The sequence below is a fragment of the Tigriopus californicus genome, chromosome 4, assembly GCF_007210705.1.
Source record: "Tigriopus californicus strain San Diego chromosome 4, Tcal_SD_v2.1, whole genome shotgun sequence".
Taxonomy (NCBI): domain Eukaryota; kingdom Metazoa; phylum Arthropoda; class Copepoda; order Harpacticoida; family Harpacticidae; genus Tigriopus; species Tigriopus californicus.
In genome coordinates, this window is record NC_081443.1 from 1126290 (window position 1) to 1146358 (window position 20069).

The 20069-nt window shown below is 43.2% G+C and overlaps 1 protein-coding gene and 1 long non-coding RNA gene across 5 annotated transcripts in view; one reads left to right on the forward strand and one right to left on the reverse strand.

Annotated features, from left to right (window-relative positions):
* Nucleotides 1-2411: 2411 nt before the first annotated feature.
* On the reverse strand, nt 2412-6839 carry LOC131879151 (uncharacterized). The gene is made up of 3 exons (XR_009373101.1): nt 6536-6839; nt 4146-4678; nt 2412-3980 (listed from the first exon to the last, which is right to left on the reverse strand). It is a non-coding gene; the product is annotated as an uncharacterized LOC131879151 (long non-coding RNA).
* The window catches only part of LOC131879150 (potassium/sodium hyperpolarization-activated cyclic nucleotide-gated channel 1-like), a 34133-nt gene continuing 18422 nt past the window's right edge, over nt 4359-20069 (forward strand). For 3 of the 4 annotated variants that reach the window (XM_059225389.1, XM_059225390.1, XM_059225391.1), the window contains exons 1-3: nt 4359-4687; nt 17693-17934; nt 18001-18336. In XM_059225389.1, coding sequence (XP_059081372.1) covers nt 4359-4687; nt 17693-17934; nt 18001-18336 — 907 coding nt within the window. Of the gene's footprint in view, nt 4688-7495; nt 8175-17692; nt 17935-18000; nt 18337-20069 lie in introns of those variants that run through there. The other variant, XM_059225392.1, reaches the window with a different exon arrangement.

The window sequence follows — 20069 nt, forward strand, 5'->3', positions numbered from 1 at the left end:
TGGATGAACAAACTGTCCTTTTTCGGTACCGCACTTCTCCGGTTCATTTTTGAACTTCTACATCACGAAGGGGCCCTACCGTAGGTTCATCAATTCCAGGCTTGTCAAATGAACAATTCATGAAACAAACCATATGACTGACGGATGAGATCCTTCAAATATGAGTTCTATATTGATCCAAAGAGACGAGCTCAGATGAACAATAAACGGCGCTAATTGGAAGTGGAACGCTCTTCTCTGCTTGCCCAAAGTCCTGCCGCCGTTCATACCTTTGCAGTATGTCCGTGGTTCCTTTAGTGGGAGAGGGCAAACTCGTTCTACCCCTTGGTCTCCATCCGATTCGATGATCCCATAAGACGACAAGAGAAGCGCCGTGTGTCCTCAAGGTCCAAAGCGGCGATGTTCCACTTGTTCCCAGGCATTCGTGATGAGCAGCACCACCTCCACCATCACCAAGAGTTGTGAAGAAGATCATGGCGAGCAACTTGATACTTTGTTTAGAAGAATGCCTTTGTTTATAATCATCATCTTGTCTTCGCCGACGTCGTCGTGGGAGCTGATGTGCCGTAGCTGAATCGCCTTGTCGCATCCATCCTGTCTCAGGGATACTTAATTGACTAGGAACTCCTCTCGGGTCTGGCCAGTTCTTTTGCGTTCCACTCTCTATCAAATTTGGAACTTGGAACTTACGGGACTACGACTACGACTACTACTACTACTACCCTACTACGACTACTACCACTACTAGAACAACTCCTTGCCAGTTCCCTGACTCTCACTTTGACTTGGGAATGAAGTGAGCTTTTCAAAACTTGAGGATGGTGATTTGACAATGTGCGAGGATGATCAAAGGATCACATAGACACATGGAACCGGTCCGCCAGTCTCATCATCAGGGGAACAGCAGGAGGATTCATCTGGTAGTTCATTTCCAGGCAGGACCTGAAGATATGACTTGTGAAATAGTGCATCCCCTTCCCACGGTAAGATTACCTTTCCCGTATTTCCTAGATGAGAATGTAATTCAAATATAAAAACACAAACGGTACGATATCTTTACTTGATGGAGAACGTCAACTCAAGGTTTTGAACACGAATTTTCAAATTTAACAATGTTACCTGAAAAGCCTAAAAGGTAGCTAGTTCGGTTTGAGATGATGCGAGTTGACCATTTATAGAATAATTCACGCAGCACACCAGTTTAAATTCACATCGTCGAGTGATTGTGCAACGAGCATTGAACGTGGTTCCACACAACAGATGAAAAATATGTCCTGTTCTAAGGTCAGGATCTCATCTCTCACTTAAAACAAGGATTTTTGATTTATCTATAACATTCTGTGGGTTTCGTGATGGACTCAATGACCATTCTTCTTGGTCTTTGGAAAATGGAGAATGACCTCTTCGTCCAAGTTTTTCTTTGTTTTACAGTATGCTTTAGCAACAATTTCAATCCAGTTCAGGCCAGATAAACCTTTCAAAGTGACAGGGGGACCACTTGGACTCGGCCTGGCAGAAGGTCCAATGCCCAAGAGACTCGTGAAGGCCAGTTTAATTGAGTGTTGTTTTGTGTCAGTGGACGAAGGCTGTTTGTCAAGCTGTTTTTGGTGCCAAGAGCAAAGATCAGTAACTCCACTCACTTTAGACTGATCTCAGATGGGACTCAAGGGACTTAGTCCCACGGTCCCTATCCGTTCTTGGAAGTTGCAGAAAAAGCTAAGCTTCAGTAACAGTGGCAGTACTATACAGTATACAGTATATGCAGGTCCCTAACGATTGTAAAGTAATCTCCGTTCGACTATGACAGTGTACGTTGTGTGCCAACATCATTAGCATCGACGAATCGACTTGCTAGTATTCTAATGGAGGCTCAAGGAGATTGGGAGAGGCTCTTCTCGGCACTTGGGCCTTCAAGTGTAATGAAGAGCAAACGATCCCTGGTATCCATGAGATCCGTCATTTCAAATAAGTCATCTGCACTTGAGACCTGGTTGGAGTTGCTTTCTTCGAAGGAGAATTCAATTTTGAGGGCCACAAATCCCCCTGGTCCTTTGGAAAGAAGGTTCTTCTCGTGATAGAACCTCATTAAAGATGCTCAACAAGAAATCCTATCAAGGGCAAATCGATTCTGGCATGTTATTTGACTGACTTAACATCTGGTGCATACTGGACCACTCGATCCAAAAATGTCAATGCCATTGTCGATCGGGCTTGGGTAGACCAGCCACTTTTTCTCACGTCATCGATAACACCACATATGTCGACACGTACGTGCAAGTTGATCTGACCACTTATCGCCAGCAACCAATTGAGCTAAACGAAATCCGAAATCCACCCAATAATGATGCTCGCTTTCCATCATTTGATAGACATTCATAATGATCACCCAACCTCGTAATTCTGTCGGTAGGAAGGCACTTGCCTAGCTTGATCGAAGGCAGGCTTTTATTCTAGTGTATTTATGGGACGATGAGGCCGCAAGAAATGTCTATAATGATGGATTATCATTCTTCACGGCCATTTCCATGACCAAGGTCTTTCTACAATGTCTACTAGATAGAGAGAAAGCCTTTTGTCTCCACACTTTGTCTTGTTCTAATTCATTTCCTCCCACAATTGAAAGTGTCCAGGGCATCCGTCTTGATTCCAATAATCTCGTGGGCGGCCTCAACCTTCAGTATTGGACCATTTGTTAAATGTTCGCTCCGTTCTCATTCAAGACTCGGGAGGATTAGAGAGCGATGCAGTTTCCGTCTCTTTTGGCAGGAAAAATGATTCATGAGATACGAAAGTGTCCTAAAAAAGACGTGGTCAACTCTTTCAACTTGCTTGGTTAACTTTGCATTAACGTAGTAACAACTAAAACAGAATGGCCACTGAAGCAAAGGGAGTCCAATATTTCAGTGATATAAATAGTAGCAAGAAATGTCACAGGAACGTGCCATTTCCCATGGCATACCACAATTTTCGATTGTCCTGCCGTTAGGCAAGTTTCCCTCGGCTCCAAACAGAAATAAAACTTTAATGTTGACTTGAAAACTCATGAAAATTGCCTCTAGTTATATTGTTCTGAAGAGCATCAGTTACTCTACTTTGTAGAGGCAATTGCTTTTGACATGAACCATCAAGCCATGAATATTTGAACAGAGACCGACGTTCCCCGTTAGCTCGTCTTAGATCCATTAAGTGTTCAAAACTCCCGCCATCCAACCAAGGCATTGATATGGTCGAGAACCGCACACCATCAAATGGTTGCAAGAGACTAGAACCCACCAAGATTGGCTCCAATTTTCGAGCTGTTCTATTTCCATTATCAGTCTCTTGTCTGGCAGGGTTTGGAGCTAGGCCAAGTTTAATATTACCTCCCCATTCACCTTCGCACCCATTGGTGGGACTCTCCTGAATCTCCTTGAAACCAAGGTTTCCCGGATCGCAGTTCCCAAAGTCACTATCCACCAGAAAGGTAGACCGCCAAGGAGTCCCTTTCCCTGTTCCCTTGGTTCTCGATAACCATGCTCTCGATCCGGTCATGAGATTGAAGACTGAAGCCTTCATAGCCGTGCCAAAAAACCTTGGCTAAGGTCTCACAGTGCAAAAAATGGGCACTCATCCTCAACCGAACCAGTTGGAGGCTGTCAGATATCAATTTGACAAGCACTTCGTTACATTGGGTTCGTCCATCAAGCATCGGCAAAATGATAAATGGTCCGTCTTCTGCCTCCACTTTTCTTTCTTGCTCAGGGCCCCTGACAACGCAGAGAATGAGGTTGAGAAGGCCAAATCTTCCAGTTGGCTTTTCTTTTTGCCGAGGCCCAACACCTTGGGCGCGAGGGAAATGGGTGAGCACACAAAGGAGGAGCTGGGGCATTATCGGAAAATGAGATGGATTCTGATAACGAGTCGAGTGCCCTCTAGATGCGGAGATGGGACAGTTGATTATACCACATACCACAGTAAAGTAGATCTCGATTGAATCTGTCCTTGAAGTAACAAAGGATATATGATGACGATTCCGCAGATTAACGTATTGGTTTTTGGTGCAATAAAAAGTTACGAGATCTTAGGTCTTCTGAGTTGTTCTTAGATTCTCTCAAGGAAATAAGAAGAAAAAAGATCGCTCTTGTACCCGTTGTGCAACTACTTACCTTTCGCATTTTCTCTCGGCCTTGGTGGTTCTTGTTCTTTACAGTTTCCGAAGGTCGTTTTCACTTGTCTTTAAAGATACTCAAGCCCAGCTTATCGCTCTTTCTGGTACTCTCAGGGCCTTGGGAGAAGTTCCTTTTTTTCTGGCGAGAGGAAAAAAACCTCCATGATTGATGGATTTTGCGTTAAAGTAAATCTTGTCATCTTCAGATCTGATGGCCGAGTCTTGGGCAATGAAGCAAGGCGATAATCCTGCAGGCACCTCTCTTGAGAATGGGGAGACTACCACAAAGCCAGGGTCACAATTGGAATTTGGATTCGACGCCCACCCACATTCTTCCTTACGCCAGCTTACACTTCAAGATGGACCGCCGCGCAATTTGGCGCCAATTTCAAAGAGTGCTCCAGGGTCACCACGGCCCCTTTTGTCCGCCCAAGTTCATCCTTCAAGCGGAAAGTCATCAGAGGTCGAGGGACAAGATCAAATACCGCTTCCGAAAACGCGAAGTTCTTCGATTTGGACCATTGACCTGCCCTACAAACGGTGAATATACCATTGTTACGATACAGCTCTAGCTGGAAAGGCGATCATAAAGAAATCATTAGAAACCTTGGTGGTTCTCTTGTCAAAGACCGGAGCTGCTTTCGAGACGCACGTAGCCTTGAAAATAAGTCGAAGCTGTGCCCAACAAAGAAAGTTCTGGCTCATCATAAGGACCCCCTTATGATTGCGAGCTTCACTCAGACCCCGAGTCTAAGTATCATCATTTATTTCTCTTTTTTTTCTTTTATCTAAAAGGCAGTAAAGATTGTAGCGAAAAGCGTACTTTTTCTCTCTCATACACACACATACTACATCCACATACACTCGGGTGTAGTTGGAAAGGATTATGCCTATGATGACTGCAACATTACAAGAGGATTCTACGGGATTATGTTAGATAATTTATAGCCCACCGCACTCGATCCTCACGGCGAAGATTTCCCTCCTTCGTCGACAAAACATATCTAAGGCGGCTTTTTGGGCCTCTTCCCTTGGCTTTCGAGTCTCTTCCGATATTAGGGAGAGACCGGAATCTATTACTGCAACCGATTGTCATGTAATTTCCAGTTTGTTCAATTGGCTAAAGTTACAAGTTTGGGATTTGTAATTCAAGCGGCTTTTTTGTATTTGGCACGTCTTTTGATTTTTCAAAGTAAACATTTCAAGAATAGAATGATATAATACATTTAGCACAAAAGAAACCTTACAGATTTAATGAGTAGAATACAAGCACAACAAGCTCATAGTTATTCCCTATGTTAAATAGGTCAAATGAAGCTTGATTTTGATGCTTGATTTTGGTCCTTGGTTTTCCCACTTTTTGGCTGACAAAAAAGACACCAAACATGCGAGAGCACCAAATATACCTTTGAAGCAGTTGGAAACAGAGGAATTGTTCGGTTCCAGAAACTGGTAATGCATAAAATTGTATCATGACTTGACTGAATGACAGTCCCACCTTCTCCCGCTCTTGGTTGTTATTTGACAGTCTCGTCTTGCTTTAGGAGAATACCACACAAATATTTGAGCTCAATATCGGAAGAGGCATCCCGTCTCGTTTTTTATCATGTCTCGAAAGATATTTTCCCATGGCTTGAAGGTGAGCCAATCTCCCCAAAAGGCGTCAACCTTATCATAATGTCAAACAAACGATAACATTAATGCGGAAAGCTCCCTCATCTTGTACAAGATTACCCGGAAACGCGTGTTATTTTGGCTAACCTGGCCGAAGGAATATTTTGATGACAAGCGATGAAAATTGTCCTTCGGGGTTGATCGGAAAATTGCTGTAGAATAACATGAACGCCAAACGGCAATGCGGAACGTCAAAGACGAAACTTTGGTAACCAGGTTCCTCCCTCGGGCTAAGGATGGTTAAGGTGTGTTGGTTGTTTTTACACGAACTAGACCCCTCCCCATTGGACCCAGCGAGGGCGACAATTGTCAGAAGTCGATTCTGACATGCTAGGAGGTCCGATCTGTTTATAAAATAGCACCTTCATTCCAAGTTGCAGAAAGTGGGAAATAGCATTCAATCTTAGAGGGTGACGTCAGCACAAAGACACCTCATTTCTGTTTTATGGCTACATTTGGGGAGAAATGTCATTGGTGAGGGAACGCTCCTCAAAGGCAACACAGAAAAAGTTTGGACATTTCGACCGGCAATCTCGTTCTCGTTAATAACGATTTTGGATGTACTCTCTTTGATTCTCTTTGGCGGCCTCCGATAAAGATGCCTTGTAAAAAAAGAAGAAAGAAGGCCCTGCTTAATTTCATGCATCTTTGCAACCAAATGTTCAAGTTCTGGCTAAATCCATAGCTTGGCAATCCTAATCTGCGGTTACTTACTCAATGTCTGTTTGCATTTGCTGCCCGTCATGAGATGGCCTTTGTCTGGCCGAGAAGGATTGTGTTCAAATGCGGCCACAAAGGAACGAATTCTCTTGAAGCCTATTCTGCACGCTTCCAGCAATCCTCTCAAAATTCCATTGCAAGCCCTTAGAAATGGAATCCCAAAGCTAGACAACCGGCAACACGAGACCCATTCAAAAAAAAAAGTACGAAGAACCGTCCATTGGCGCGGGCGTCTCGTGCTTTTAGAGAAGCGTCTTTTACGGACAAGGAGCAAACGCAGCTGTTGCCACTAGCCACAAAGATCGCCTTCAAATTGTGCTTGAATTGAATGCATCCCGAAAATCTCCTCTCCTCTAAGTTATGTTGAGCTCATGAAACCGAATTTAAGAGGCTTTAAAATGGAAAGGAAGATGATGGCATACTGTTTCTTATTTGGTCGGAATAGTCAAAATGTCATTAGCAACCCTGACGGGAACAGTTTAAGTGTGCGACTAAGCTAACGGCGGCCGAGTGAGCAGCCGATCCTGAAGGACAAACTAGAGAGAGGGATCCTCGTGTTCCTCCTCTCCTTTGAGAGCGTGATGGAGGGAGGACAGAAAGAAGGCCATGGCCATGCAAGGCCAACCCCAAAAGGAGGGACAAGGCTAGCATGATAACGAGGACAACCAACGGCAAGTTCGACTATGTTCGGGCGGGCCTCCCACTAGTCCCCGGCTTGGTCACGAAGTTATGTTGAAGACGTTGACTGAGGGTTTGTCCTGTCGTCTTCGTGGAGGGCATTTTCTCTCTGGCAAATGGATCGAGAATGAAGAAAGAGAGAAGGAGAACAGAGAGGGAAGAAGGGGGAGGAATGTGTTCTTTACAAGGGAAACAGGGAGGGGGAATTTGGTTTCAAGTTGTGAGTGGAAAAAGTGGCCGACGCGAAGCTCGATCCCCGTCTACCCGAGCGCTTCGCTCGAAGAAGATCCTCGAAGGAGGACGAGGACGAAGAGGAACAGAAGAGAAGCGCTATGGGCCAGACAAGGATCGTAGAAGGAGGAAAGAGAGGACGGGGCCTTTGGGCTGTTGTTTGGATGGAGGATTCAAGTCGAGGAGAAGGCCGATCATGGGTGCCCTTTTGCTCAAGACGACATGACGTACCAAGAAGACTTGGTTACAACAATAAGCCTCTGTGGTTGGGCTCGCCAAGCGTGCAACTACAGTCATAACAAAATCCAGTGAAAGAGATCGCAACTTTTCTGGATCTTGTCCCAACTACCCGGGATTGACTAGGGAGGAGGAGAGGGACAGTCATCAAGTCCCTGTTGTCCAAGCGGATCCATTCCTAGTTGGGTGAATGTATGTCGTGTGTCGGATGAACACGATTATCAGGCAAAAGTGCTTCATTGGGCAACAATAACATGCCCTGTTCCCAAGAACAAATGAAGGTTAGGCCTGCTTGGTTAACCTCTTTCGTGGCGAATCCGTCGAAGTGAATTGTGAAACCATTTGATGCTCAATCTATAATGGCATCCAATCCTATGCAGAACAATGGGAGTAATGGATTGTCACATCACCCGCATACTTCGGACGCATCCTCCGCCGCTCCTCAACCAGTCCAGGGAGGTGCTCAAGGTTGCCATTTTGAAGAAGGGTAAGATCTTGTGGGCTCTTTTCAACTTAATAGATCATATCAAGGAAGCTCTTTGTTGAGAAATTTTCTTCGCCATTGTCGAAGAGAGGCTTCTTCTTGAGTTTATAACCAGGTAATAAGCTAGGAGCGTCCTAGAGGTTCCCAAGCTTTCCACTTGAATTTTCCTTATTGACCGGCGATTCAAAGATTTTCAGTCCCTTCATTGGGCATGCACTTTCACGGGCCAAGAGAAAACCATTTTGAAAAGAGGGGAACTTCACTTGGCCGGTCTAAGTGCTTCCAAGTATTTGTGAAATGAACCAAAGATTGTCCCTCTCGAAGAAGAGTATACGTAGTACTCGTGGTACAGTCTCGCCCATCATATTCAGCACACCCTACATTCGCTGGCCTTCGATGGGGTCTCTGCGGAAATAGGGACCAAATTGATGAGCAGTAGCCGATCTAACTAGTCGTACATTAAAATGCTTTTGGGAGCCTTGTAAAAGGCTGATAGCTTTTGTTGATAGAAAACCATTATCCTTGGACAGATTTTTCATTAAATGCCCCGGGATTGGCCTTGGCGAACGCTTCCCCATCACAAGTGGACAGTTGACGACACACGGCTGTCAAATCGGCTTCTCTGAAGATCGAATACGTGATTGAGATTGAATATTGGACCCAATCAAGACTAGGGAAAAACTTTTTCATTTATCCACATTGGTTGCGGGATGGTGTGCGTCAAGGGGCCAATGTCATAAATTGGACGGCATATTGTGGAGGAAGCTGATTTTGATCATAGTCATGAGGTTTTCAGCCACAGTTATCAAAGAGGAATCACTCTAAGAAAGGTCATTATGATATTGATTAAGGACAAACGTTGCCTTCCAACGGAAACGGGGATCTCGTTTTAGCCATCACCAACTGGAAGCTTGATGATAGGATGACATGTGATTGACTCCCTTAGATTTTAGATTCGGGCTGAGGGATTGAAATTGAAATTCTTCGTGAGCCGTGATGGCCTTGGACCTTGCGATAAAATCCCAGGGCCTGAGCAAATATTTTGCGAACAAAGAGGGGAGAGAGCGAGAGAGGGAGAAAATGTTCTGAAACCCAAAATTGGCCACATAAATCCGATGGTTCCTCGGTGGCCTTTTGCACCATACCCTATTTGGAAACTCTTTAAGGAAAACGGGAACATGGAACCACATGGGGGTCTGCTGTGGTGGTGTCTACGTTATATGGCTTCCTTAGCTTCTCCAGCCGTATACTGGACTCGCTTTCTCTCTCCCTCCTTGACTTGAAGGAACAAGTTCCGTCGTTCACGTAATTAGAGCTTGGGGCAGCGTATAATGACAATTAGGACACTCGCAGGCCTAAAGAGACCCATTCAAACGCTTCGAGCGCAGAGTGCGCCAGAACCCGCCCGGATGACAAAAAAACCTCCGCACGGGGTGGGTTAAATGGGCAGGGTATTGTTTTTTTAAATATACTATAAACTATAATTCGTTACACAACGTGAAAAGAAAACTTAATTGATTTTATTACAGTACCAGCCTTAAGAATCGTAAAATAATCCGAATGCCGAAAGTTAACAAAGGAGTTGATTTAAAACAGAAAACCTAACTGTGGTACTGCGAGTCTTTCATTCAATTTACTTGCCCAAACAGCATGTCTTTAGATACAAGAACTAGTGAATATTGATTTGTAGATAATTTTGTCGAGAATGTTTCAGAGGCGAACCCTGTTCCTGCGTTGTTTAGGATCGTACAAAGTAGATTCATAATGCTTCTTCCGATCTATGAGAAAGAATTGGATGTTGACTCTGGAAGGGTGGCCTTGCTTGTATTTGGCAAGAAAGGATGGGATTTCCTGGCAGTATCGTTCATCCCCAAAGTCATGTCATCCAAGTCAGAGGGGAAAACATATCCCATCCTTTCACTTGCCAAATATTCGAGAACGTCTGAGTACACACACTCTATATTCATGACAGAGAGAGAAAATCAACAGTGGGTGTTGCAAGCTTGGGATCGATGATATTCCCAATGTCAGGACTGGCCAAGATTATGTAGAAGAGGGGCTCTGTGACACTTCAGATCAATCTCACCAGCTCACCGAGCGAGATGTGAACGAAGTAGGATGAAGAGGAATTTGACGATGCAAGATAAGAAGACCTGATCAGATTGTCAAACTTTTCAAAGGCCGATGATGCAAACCAAGCGGGAAAAACTTGTTGCCAAAACTCATTTTGATGGAACTGACAGCCAACATGTTCAGCTTGGTAGTGTTACAACCCAAAGAGTTTTGTTCGGCTTGGAAGATCTTTTTTATTCGAATATCAATCAAGTACTTTTAAAAGGGTTGAAAATCTACTCGGTTATGCTAGTGCCCTCAACCGAAAGGTTTTGACTTGAAGAGGCTGTAAAGTTCCACCCCTAGTTATTCACTATTCGAAAACGACAATAATGCTCAGACTGGACTGGAGTGACACGTCAAAGAGTGTACTTAGAGGGCCTTCGATTAATCATCCCTTCCGATTAGGTCATAAATTTCGTGCTAATGTCTTTTGCGCTTTGATTACTCCAGAGCTGGTCCTTCAATAATCAGACAAATGTTTATCAATACAAGGTACTAGTACCAATGAAATGTCTTTTTGGTTGCTAAGTGCACTTTTATTTAAGCAGTCGTGGCTACACCACGAAATGGAAATGAAAGAAATTCCCCGCAATCTCATTTGAGGTTCTTTTCTCAACGGATCTGGTTCCATATTTCGTTTCTGGGTTAGACATGTCCAAATATGTTGAATATTGGAGTGTTCCCACTTTGTTCTTTGCACCGCCGGACTGGTCCCTTTGTTCTCTTGCTTTTCATGTGAATAAAGTTATTTTAGGTTTTTACCAATGTCAGGGCTTCACTTCACGAACCCAGGTCTGAAATGCGATTATTACGTCTTTGCCATCGAGATGCCAGGTATGCCTATGATGACTTAGGACTTCTTTTCCATGTCGTCCAATTCTGCATCTGAGGCATTCTTCCCCTCTCAATCAAGCCCTGAATCGACAAGAATTTGCTTTGGAACGGAGCAACTGAAGAGAAGCTGGAGCATCTCTCTTTCCCCTCTTTTTTTTCCTCAATCCTTTTTATTCCAACTCCAATGGCTCATCTTTGGCATTGATGGTTGGTACTAAAAAGAGTGGTACGCAACTTTCCTCTCTCGATAGTGTATTGTCAGTTGCAGTTGGCTGGATTTAAACTTTTAGCTTTGTGCTCCGAACAAGCCTGGCAATGATTTTCGTGTTCCAATGGGTGGTCCACATGCATGTGAAGTAAAGAAGGTTTCTCATATGGAGAACTGTATTCTCAGGGGATGGAACCGTGTCGCATCTCATCAACCGATGCAACCCAAAATTCATTGGATTGGCTGCGAAATGACTTGGGATAATTGTGCATTCCAACTCACCGTCACATTCATCATTGTTCCATGGTCAGTTAGGGATGGGATGCTTGAAAAATATTTGCTAAATTCCAGAAGATGGGGGACATTATCTTAAGGTTAGATATGCAGCGTTTTGGTCTAGGCTGGAACTCTTGAAGATTTCCTGACTCCGTTTCTGAAGTTTTTCTTTTTCGAAAAGGCATTACTTCCTCCTTGTCCCAAGATGCTCCCTTGAAAAAGTCCCTAGAGAACTACTTCAGGTTTAAGCAAATTGATGGTTTGCAACATTGAGGAAAATGCAATTGGACTACCTCGGGGGTACACTGTATTTACAAACTACGGGGTCGACGCATTATTATGTAGTTTTCATTTCGAGGCAAGTCAGAGTAAGATCTGTTTCGATTATAATTTCAAGGAGGTCATTATCAATTATGGACCATGAAAATGCGCCAGACTCTCAATAGCTATTAATGTTCATTGATCAACAAGGTTATATCATAGCCTCGTTGGGATTAAATAGAATCCCAAAGTCTCGAGGTTTGTTTTGAGAAGGTTAATGTGATTGATAAATTGGTTGGGGGTTTCCCAAACACGAAACCTTTGGCGTTTTCAACGAAAAATGGACTTTGTTTATCAATCAAGGTTGCCATTGTTGGAACCGAACGTTTGCTGCTACTTGATTGGAAATGGACGTCAAATCAAGGTCTGAAAGGCCAATCAGTCAAGTCAGGTTGGAGTTTACAATCAAGTTTTCTTTCGGCATTTGTTGACATATCGCCTTTTTGCAAAATCAAGGGTCTCCAAAGCGAAATGAAACGAGGAGATCAGTTCGTTTCCAAGAGTGTTGGTGTTCCATCTTTCTTGAAGTGGAAAGAAATTGAAGTAGCAATGAAATGCAAATTCATTTCCATCCTTGAAAAGTTTTGTTCGTCAGGCAAAGAACAAAAAAACATGCATCTAATTTAATTTCCCTGTTAGCTCAAACAATCAGCAAGAATAAAAAGCTATTTTATGCAATATGTGGCGTGACAAAGATTTCTCTTTGTGTTTGAGCCATAAAATTTCAGATTTATGTGCGTTGAAATAAGTTCAATTTGGAGCAATACTCTGTTTGGCTGGAATTATTCGATTTTGTAAATTGCATCTTAAGTCAAGAAACAAAGTTTCAGTTCAAACGCGCAACATCTTGTCCAAAGCTCATTTCTTGCTTTTTTAATCGAGCCAAAATTCGTCTAAAGTCAATAAAATCAAGTGTCTTGTTAAACTGTTGACTCACTGGAATCTGTAAAAAAATTGTCGCGGTCTTGAATCAAAATGTGTTGTGTCTATTTGTTTCAAAAACTTGCTTCTTTCCTTTTCATACTATCCGTCCCAAGGACTCACTGCTTCTATTATAAGAGCAAGCAAGCATAAGACCAAGGTCAAATGAGAGAAAGGCAACAGCCCAAAGAGTTGTCCTTCCGGAAATGTGGTTGTAAGCGCCTTTCCGATCTTCTCAAAATCCCCCATCCTCAACTTACATTTTCTTGCTCATTTTTCATGATTTCATTGCAACATTACCTTGACAGTTTAGTAAGTGCTGACTTATTCTTTAGATGGAACCATTTTAAGAGGACTGACCCGCTTCTTCATCACGTAACGTGTTGGTAGAGGTCGAAATTATCCAGTTGAGCTTAGACATCTTCTATGTGATTGAGGCCAAGGTCGTTTTTAAGCCTCTGGCTGTTCAAAGCAAACTTCTATTTGAGCTCTGGAGTGACTCACATAACATTTGGAGTGATCTCTCTATATTTCACGTTCTGTTGGTGGCTCTTTGGGAGGCCAAAGTTGAGCGCAAAAATCGTCATTTTCCAACGAACAGACCCTGCAGTGGAGAGTTTTCCGAATTGAGAAAAAGTGCATTAGCACTCATGAAATGCAAGACCATAACCAGAACCACGAAGGGCAAGACTTTGATTGGTAGCTACAAAGGAATTGGTTCCGCGGTCCATCTATGAATGATCGTCCTCACAATATTCAGAAAGGATCTTTGGATTGAGTAACTCTGATCCCGGATAGATCTTTCTTGGAGAAGTCTGACTGTCATTGACATTAATGAAGTGGGATTAATTTGCCTATATAGGGAGGGCCTGGGTTGGTTGTTGAGTTAGTTAGTTAGTTAGTTGGTTGCCGTCCAACCAAAACACCCATTCACATAGTTGTTCCACCAGTTGGATTGTCTCATTCCAGGAAGAAGTAAAATTATGCATGTCCACTTGTCGACTTCATTCACAGTTTTGAGAAGGGCGACTTGGCAAAACTAATGCTCATTTAGACCCAAAATTCTTAGTTAGATTAGGAATGACATGAATCATGAATAGGCTATAACAATCGTAGTTATTTGGTTCTTTTGATGCTCTATGATTGATATTTTTTGTGTAGAGACATGGAATGCGATGTTTATGTGTACCTCGTTATGCCTAGATCTGGCCTAATGATTGGTAACACGCTTGAGTATCTGTTTCTATTGCTGGTTCTGTATCGAAAATGACCACAAACACGCTTTGATTAAGTCGATAAGAGCGGTCACTTACTTTGTAATCTAATGTCACACGCAACAACATCGAAACCAAGGGGTCGCCTTGTAAATCGATAAAAGTGTGCCTGATTCATCATTTCATTTAAAATTATCTTACAACAAAGGTGGCCGTTGGAAACCAGACCATCTTGGACTATTAATTGAACGCTAACCTGTGCCAGTTGTCGCCCTTTCTCAATGCTGAAATTTGTACATGGATCATATATTATACAACAATGAGGACAAAGAAACCGTCCACAAACTCATTGTCTCATTATTCAATGCTAACAAATATTGATTATGCCGCGAGTTCTAGAGCCAAGCTCGTTTGACGTGTGGTGCTGTGAAAGTTTTCAAACCATTAGCGCTCTTTTTGATTGATTTTGCCGCGAACACGTCAAAAAAAAAAGAAGTATACTAACTTTGTAAAGCCTTTTTTCGTGACGGTCCCACCAGAATGAAGATTCTAATCAAGGATGTGATAGTATTAGGGCCTGTGTTATTTGAGAAACGTCAAGGCATAGAACATAACAAAGCTCTCTAGGGAATGAAGCTTTTGGCTAATTGAGGAGCTGCGAGGGTTACATGCATACGTACATTCATACTGTACATACTTTGTATTTGACGGGCATGTTCCGGATTCAGAGAAGCTGAAAGTTCTCATCCGGTTGTGTTATCATCAACCAGCGGGAAACCTACACCAAGATACTACGTAGTTCAGGAAAGGTATGAGGAGCTTTCACGCAGAAGACGGATGATCTCTTCGCCAATGGCGGAGAACTACTCTAATGTAGTTAGTCTGGGATAAATACTATAGCTTGGAGACAATAGGGCCAGCACACGAACACGGCTTTTTGTACCTTGCCCACGGGAGCCTCAACGATGCATTCATTCATTCATCAAAGTATCGACATTCCATTGATTTGGGAACTAACCAGCACAGTGGGTATCCAGGTAATTGGGAGTCCCTGTTATGTCCTTGCTTGGGCTTAGGGTGGGGCCTACCATCAATGAGTTCCAGCTTTACTTGGGCCCTAATTTGGACAAACATAGGCCGTTTGAACACGGGGTACCTCATTCTTTGAAGCCATCGGTTTATTGGTATTGACTTCAAACCCTGGCCAATTTATGCATCAAGGCTAGTCGAACAGGTTTTACAGGACCTGAATTGGATCCTCGGGGAAGATAGTCCATCTCTTGGGTACTGGTCCTAAAGCGAATAAAACGAAGTGCATTCTCTTGAAACAAAGTTACCAAAACCTTTAACACACCATGATTACAACCTCGTTTTCCACACTTCATAATACCAAGGGGAAAGTTCCATGGTTTCAAGGACCTTTGAGAGGAGTAGCATTTGGTATCAATTAAACTTGTTAGAAAAGACATCAAAGTCTTCAAGAGGAAATGTGATGGTATTCGTTGTAGCATGCTTGCTCAAATATTAATCATACACCGAAGGCTATTAGTCAGGGAGCGTGGAACTTTTGTCAAGTCCATTTCCATTCCAAAGTGCAAAAGAAAAGTGGAACCGAAAAGAGTTACTGACTGTCCAATGGTCTATCTGGCCATCAACGACCACGAGCACTTCAGATCGACAGTTTCGGGGGTAATACTGTAAAGACTGAAGAAAGGCAATCTCTGTGTAACCATCTGCTGACAACCTCAAGTTTGACGATGGCTGCTCCCATCTATAAAAACACACTTCAGACTGACAAGTGGTGCCAAGGCCTCATGAATGGACTGACCATCCGTGGTCTCGCCACAAATGTTTGCATTAGAAATCCAAGACCGTCCCTTGAGGCACAGGGCGCACTCGCCTCCAAAGTTGGCTCAAAAGACTGAAAGTCACTTTTTAGGGTTAGGTTTAATTGGGTTGCAAGAAGGTCAGCATAGCAGTGAGATAATGAGACAGTGTGACGAAATATGAAGCAAGAGGTTTTAGATTTACTGCAAACTCAGTGGGCCACTGAAAATGTTGCACTGATTAGACTGGCACAATTATGAGGGCTCCAATTGCCCCCCCCCCCTCTAGAATAAGACGAAAAACGTCACATATTTTTTGTGGACACTCATCAACGAATTCAAGAGACCTCTCTTTCTTCTCTCCCAATGAATCCCACTAAATTGCTACCCTGCACCTTTGTGACAAAAGCGCGACCTGGATTTTTCTACCTTTAGTTTTGCGACCCTTTGTCAATAGGATGAATAAAAAAGGGGGTTCAGGAGCTTTTTCACGACTTGGATAGTGATCCCATTTCAAGCCTATTTCCGGGGCCTTTTCGGCAAGTTTTCAACTCTATGCACTTGTTAGATGACTGTAACGAAACAGAGGAACAAATGAATGAGAGAAAGAGCCAAAGTTTTCGGGCAGCACGTTCCGAATAGGGCCCAGGTCAAACTGAGTGGCATGTTTCCCACAACTGGGCTACTCCGTTGGGGAGATTGATTATGGTTCCAAGGACAGACATTTTTCATTTAACCTTCCTTCCATGCATAAAACCTTCAGTTGTCCATAGAGAAAGGGAACCTCTTACTGGAACAGTCCTCTTCTAAACGATCACGTCGTCACTGCTTTTTTCCGTTCTGTACAGTACTAAATTCCATGAATATTGACTAGCTGCCAATCTGGCACGCTCAGAACTTTGGCAAACTTGACGAAGCTATTAATCTACCATGGACTGACGACGAGGATAACTTCATCAGAAATCCAATGCACGTATGCGCTCCCAAATGTCATGACTTACGAGCTTGGAACGAAGCAACGCCAGTATACCTTGTATTGATTTCCGAATTAAGCATCTTGTAGGTATATCCGAGTCCGGGTACATATTTGAAACATCAGGCTAGGAACTCGCCAAGTTTGAAGTGCATTTTGGCAGCTGCTTTATTACATAAGGTATCAAATCGGATCAGAACCTACCTAAAGTCTCAGCAAATGGGACTGGATCATGCAATGAGAGAAAGCAAGTGGAACAATTTCTCTTTTCTTTATGGGGTCTTTTCCAAGGCTTCTTCCCAAGGCCGATCAGATCACATGTCATTGCATCTCTCTCTTTCTTCCAAGGCCCCTCACTCAAGCCGACACACTCGCACACATTCACCAAATACATAAAAAAGTAATTGGAACTCGGGCAAATCTCGTTTTCTTGATACGCTCCAAGATTGAAGGGGGAGGAGTCCCTCGTCTCTCTCCAACTCAGCTGAGCGAGAGAGAAAGAGATACATGAATACTGAAATTTACGTTCTGGAACTGCAGTTTAGAAATTCATGTTGTTGGCTGACGGGGGTATCGTCCGTATGTTGTATTGGTTTTACAAGACTCGCCCGGATGGTTAAAGCTCCGGAAAATAGTGCTGTCCTCGTCTGTCCCTTTTTGAATGAATATGCAAATACCAAGACAGAAGACAGACGGGACAAGCCTGGTCCATTATCAATTCAATGGCCAAAGAGGCGGCAAAGGACACTGCTAACGTCATAAACATGTGCGTTATTCGCTCTAGTAGTTGTCTTCTTTGATGCGATATCTCAACATATCTCTTTTTATTACAGAACTTATGGAGATATGGGTTCTGATGAATCCACATCGCTGCTTTGGCACCAAAATAAGCCCACGTGGAGCGGCGATGTCATCCCGGAAGAAACGCCCCTCACCGATGTTCCCGGATGTTCGGACCAGCCTTGCCATCCTCCCTCCCACGGACCTTCAGGTTCCGGTGTCGGTCAATACCTTCCAGGGACAATGCGTTTGGCCAATGGACGCATAGGATATCAGCCTGTGGTTCGAAACCATGGTAAGGGACTACTTGCTCTGCTTCATTTTCAATCGTTCCCTCACCACCAATAACTCCTTATTTTAGAGGATGATCCCAAAAGTTTTGAGAGACCCTTGTACAGCAATACAGTATTCAATGCCATTGTCAACCAATCTCTAAGCAATACCCCTGTCAGAACTGTTGCCCTCGACGAAGTCTTGGGACCTTCAGTGGCCGAGTCCTTACCTAAATATGCTTACCCAACCAAAGACAATGCGGCCTTTGGGGGCAGCCAGGATCTTCTAAGTGGCCACCACCATCGGCGGACACAATCCTTGAAAGGTCGAAAGGAAGATCGACTTCGGAGGAAAAAGAGGACAAGCGAGTGTCGGATCAGCATGGATGAGGGCAACAACAATTCCCCGCCTCTCATCATTCAAGGTAGGTCAAGCTACTGTCCTTTTCTGTCATCAAGGCCGTTCGCCCAAAACACCAAAGACCTCCGCTAATGGTAGGGTGCCCATGGTCATTAGAACTCTTTGTTCTACTCGTGTGCCTTATGTACGTAGGTAGTAAAACACCTTTCAATGGTGGCTCTGCTCCTTCTTGTATAATTCCCCAATGCTCTGACCAAATCAGATGGGTTGTATAAATGGCGTCACGCAAGTGCTAAATGAATATTAGCGACATGGAACTGACACGTCTTCAAATGTTTTGACAGCATGCGTTCAGGGCTTCTTGATGAAAAATACTTAAGGTAAACAATTAGATAACACTTTCTAGTTTTTGTTCAATTCGATCACATTTGATATACACAGAAGTCCAAAAACAGGCATGTAAAGTATTAGCCACCCTAAGATGGCTCCTTTATGCTTTGAACAGCATTTAAAACAGTTCCGTTGCATAAATGCTCTCTTTTCAAGTAATGTGTGGACATCTTCTTTCTTTAGAATACATTAAAACAAGATAAACATTTATGTTGTTTATCATTGTAATGTTTCAGGATTCCGTAATTTCTGCTCAGATTGTCCCAAAAGCCTCCAATTTCCTTGATTTTTTATAAGAAAAACAGGAAATCAAGCCTGCTTTGTGGGTTGGAAGAAGGAACGAGTAATGAGTGTTTTCATTACATTTTTGGGGTCATTGCAATCACACTATTTTGAGTTGTAATGGGATTATTATCGTTCGTTTTCCGTCAAAAGAAAACAATTAGTTATTTTTTTTTTTTTATGATCCCTTTTTCCACAACTTTTGTCCTATGCAAGTCGTTTTGGCCTTTTGTTACTTTAACTTTTCGCAGCCCTACTTATTACATATTGGCTAGTAGTAGAATGATCTTGTGCAACGAGTGCCTCGAAAATAGGAACATGCGACTTTTCATGAGAGAGCTATTGATGAGGAATAAATTAGAATTCAGGACTAAGCTTGATTAAGAAATCATGTCCACGCCCTCGTTGCTCAACAAAGTGTCTTAATCAACTCCCAAGGCTCGTCACCTGAGTGGTTGTTTGAGTCGAGAAATCGATGTCCTCGATATCTGTCAACATGCCCACGCAATGACTGCTATTCACTATTGTAAAGTATACACCATACAAGAGTGTGAATGCAGACTGTTTTCTTCGGCTTTGCAAAAGCTCAAAAAGGCCTGGATCGTTGTTTTTTGTACGGTAGGCCTTGACTAAATATAGAACAACGAGCTCTCGAGTTGCCTTCATGCCGAGAGAAAGTTTGAACAACTTTATGTGCCCTTTACAATTATTACTCGAGACGAATGAATTGGAAACGATGCAAGGATGATTCAGAGGAAAAAAGCAAAGAATATTTGGAAACTGACTGTTTCAAGCTGGACTGAAGAGAGATTCTTTTGTCCCTGTTCCGACTTGAAGCACTTGATTATAATTCTTGTCAGGAAGTTTATAATAATGAAATTTGGAACACAGGAAACAGTTGGGCTCGGACCGAGCAAGTTTTCTTGTCTCTCTGACTTGGACTCGGTCTTGTTGCATCTGTTCCTCTTTTACCGAGTGGCAACGTAGAAGGCACAAAATGGAACAAGGTCCCACTCAAGGCAAGGGCGTGGGCAGCGACTTCTCGTCTCGCAATTCGACTGATCGATAAGAGGTGATGATCCATCAAAACTTGGGTTTTTTGTTCCCCACGGTTAAGTCGAGAAA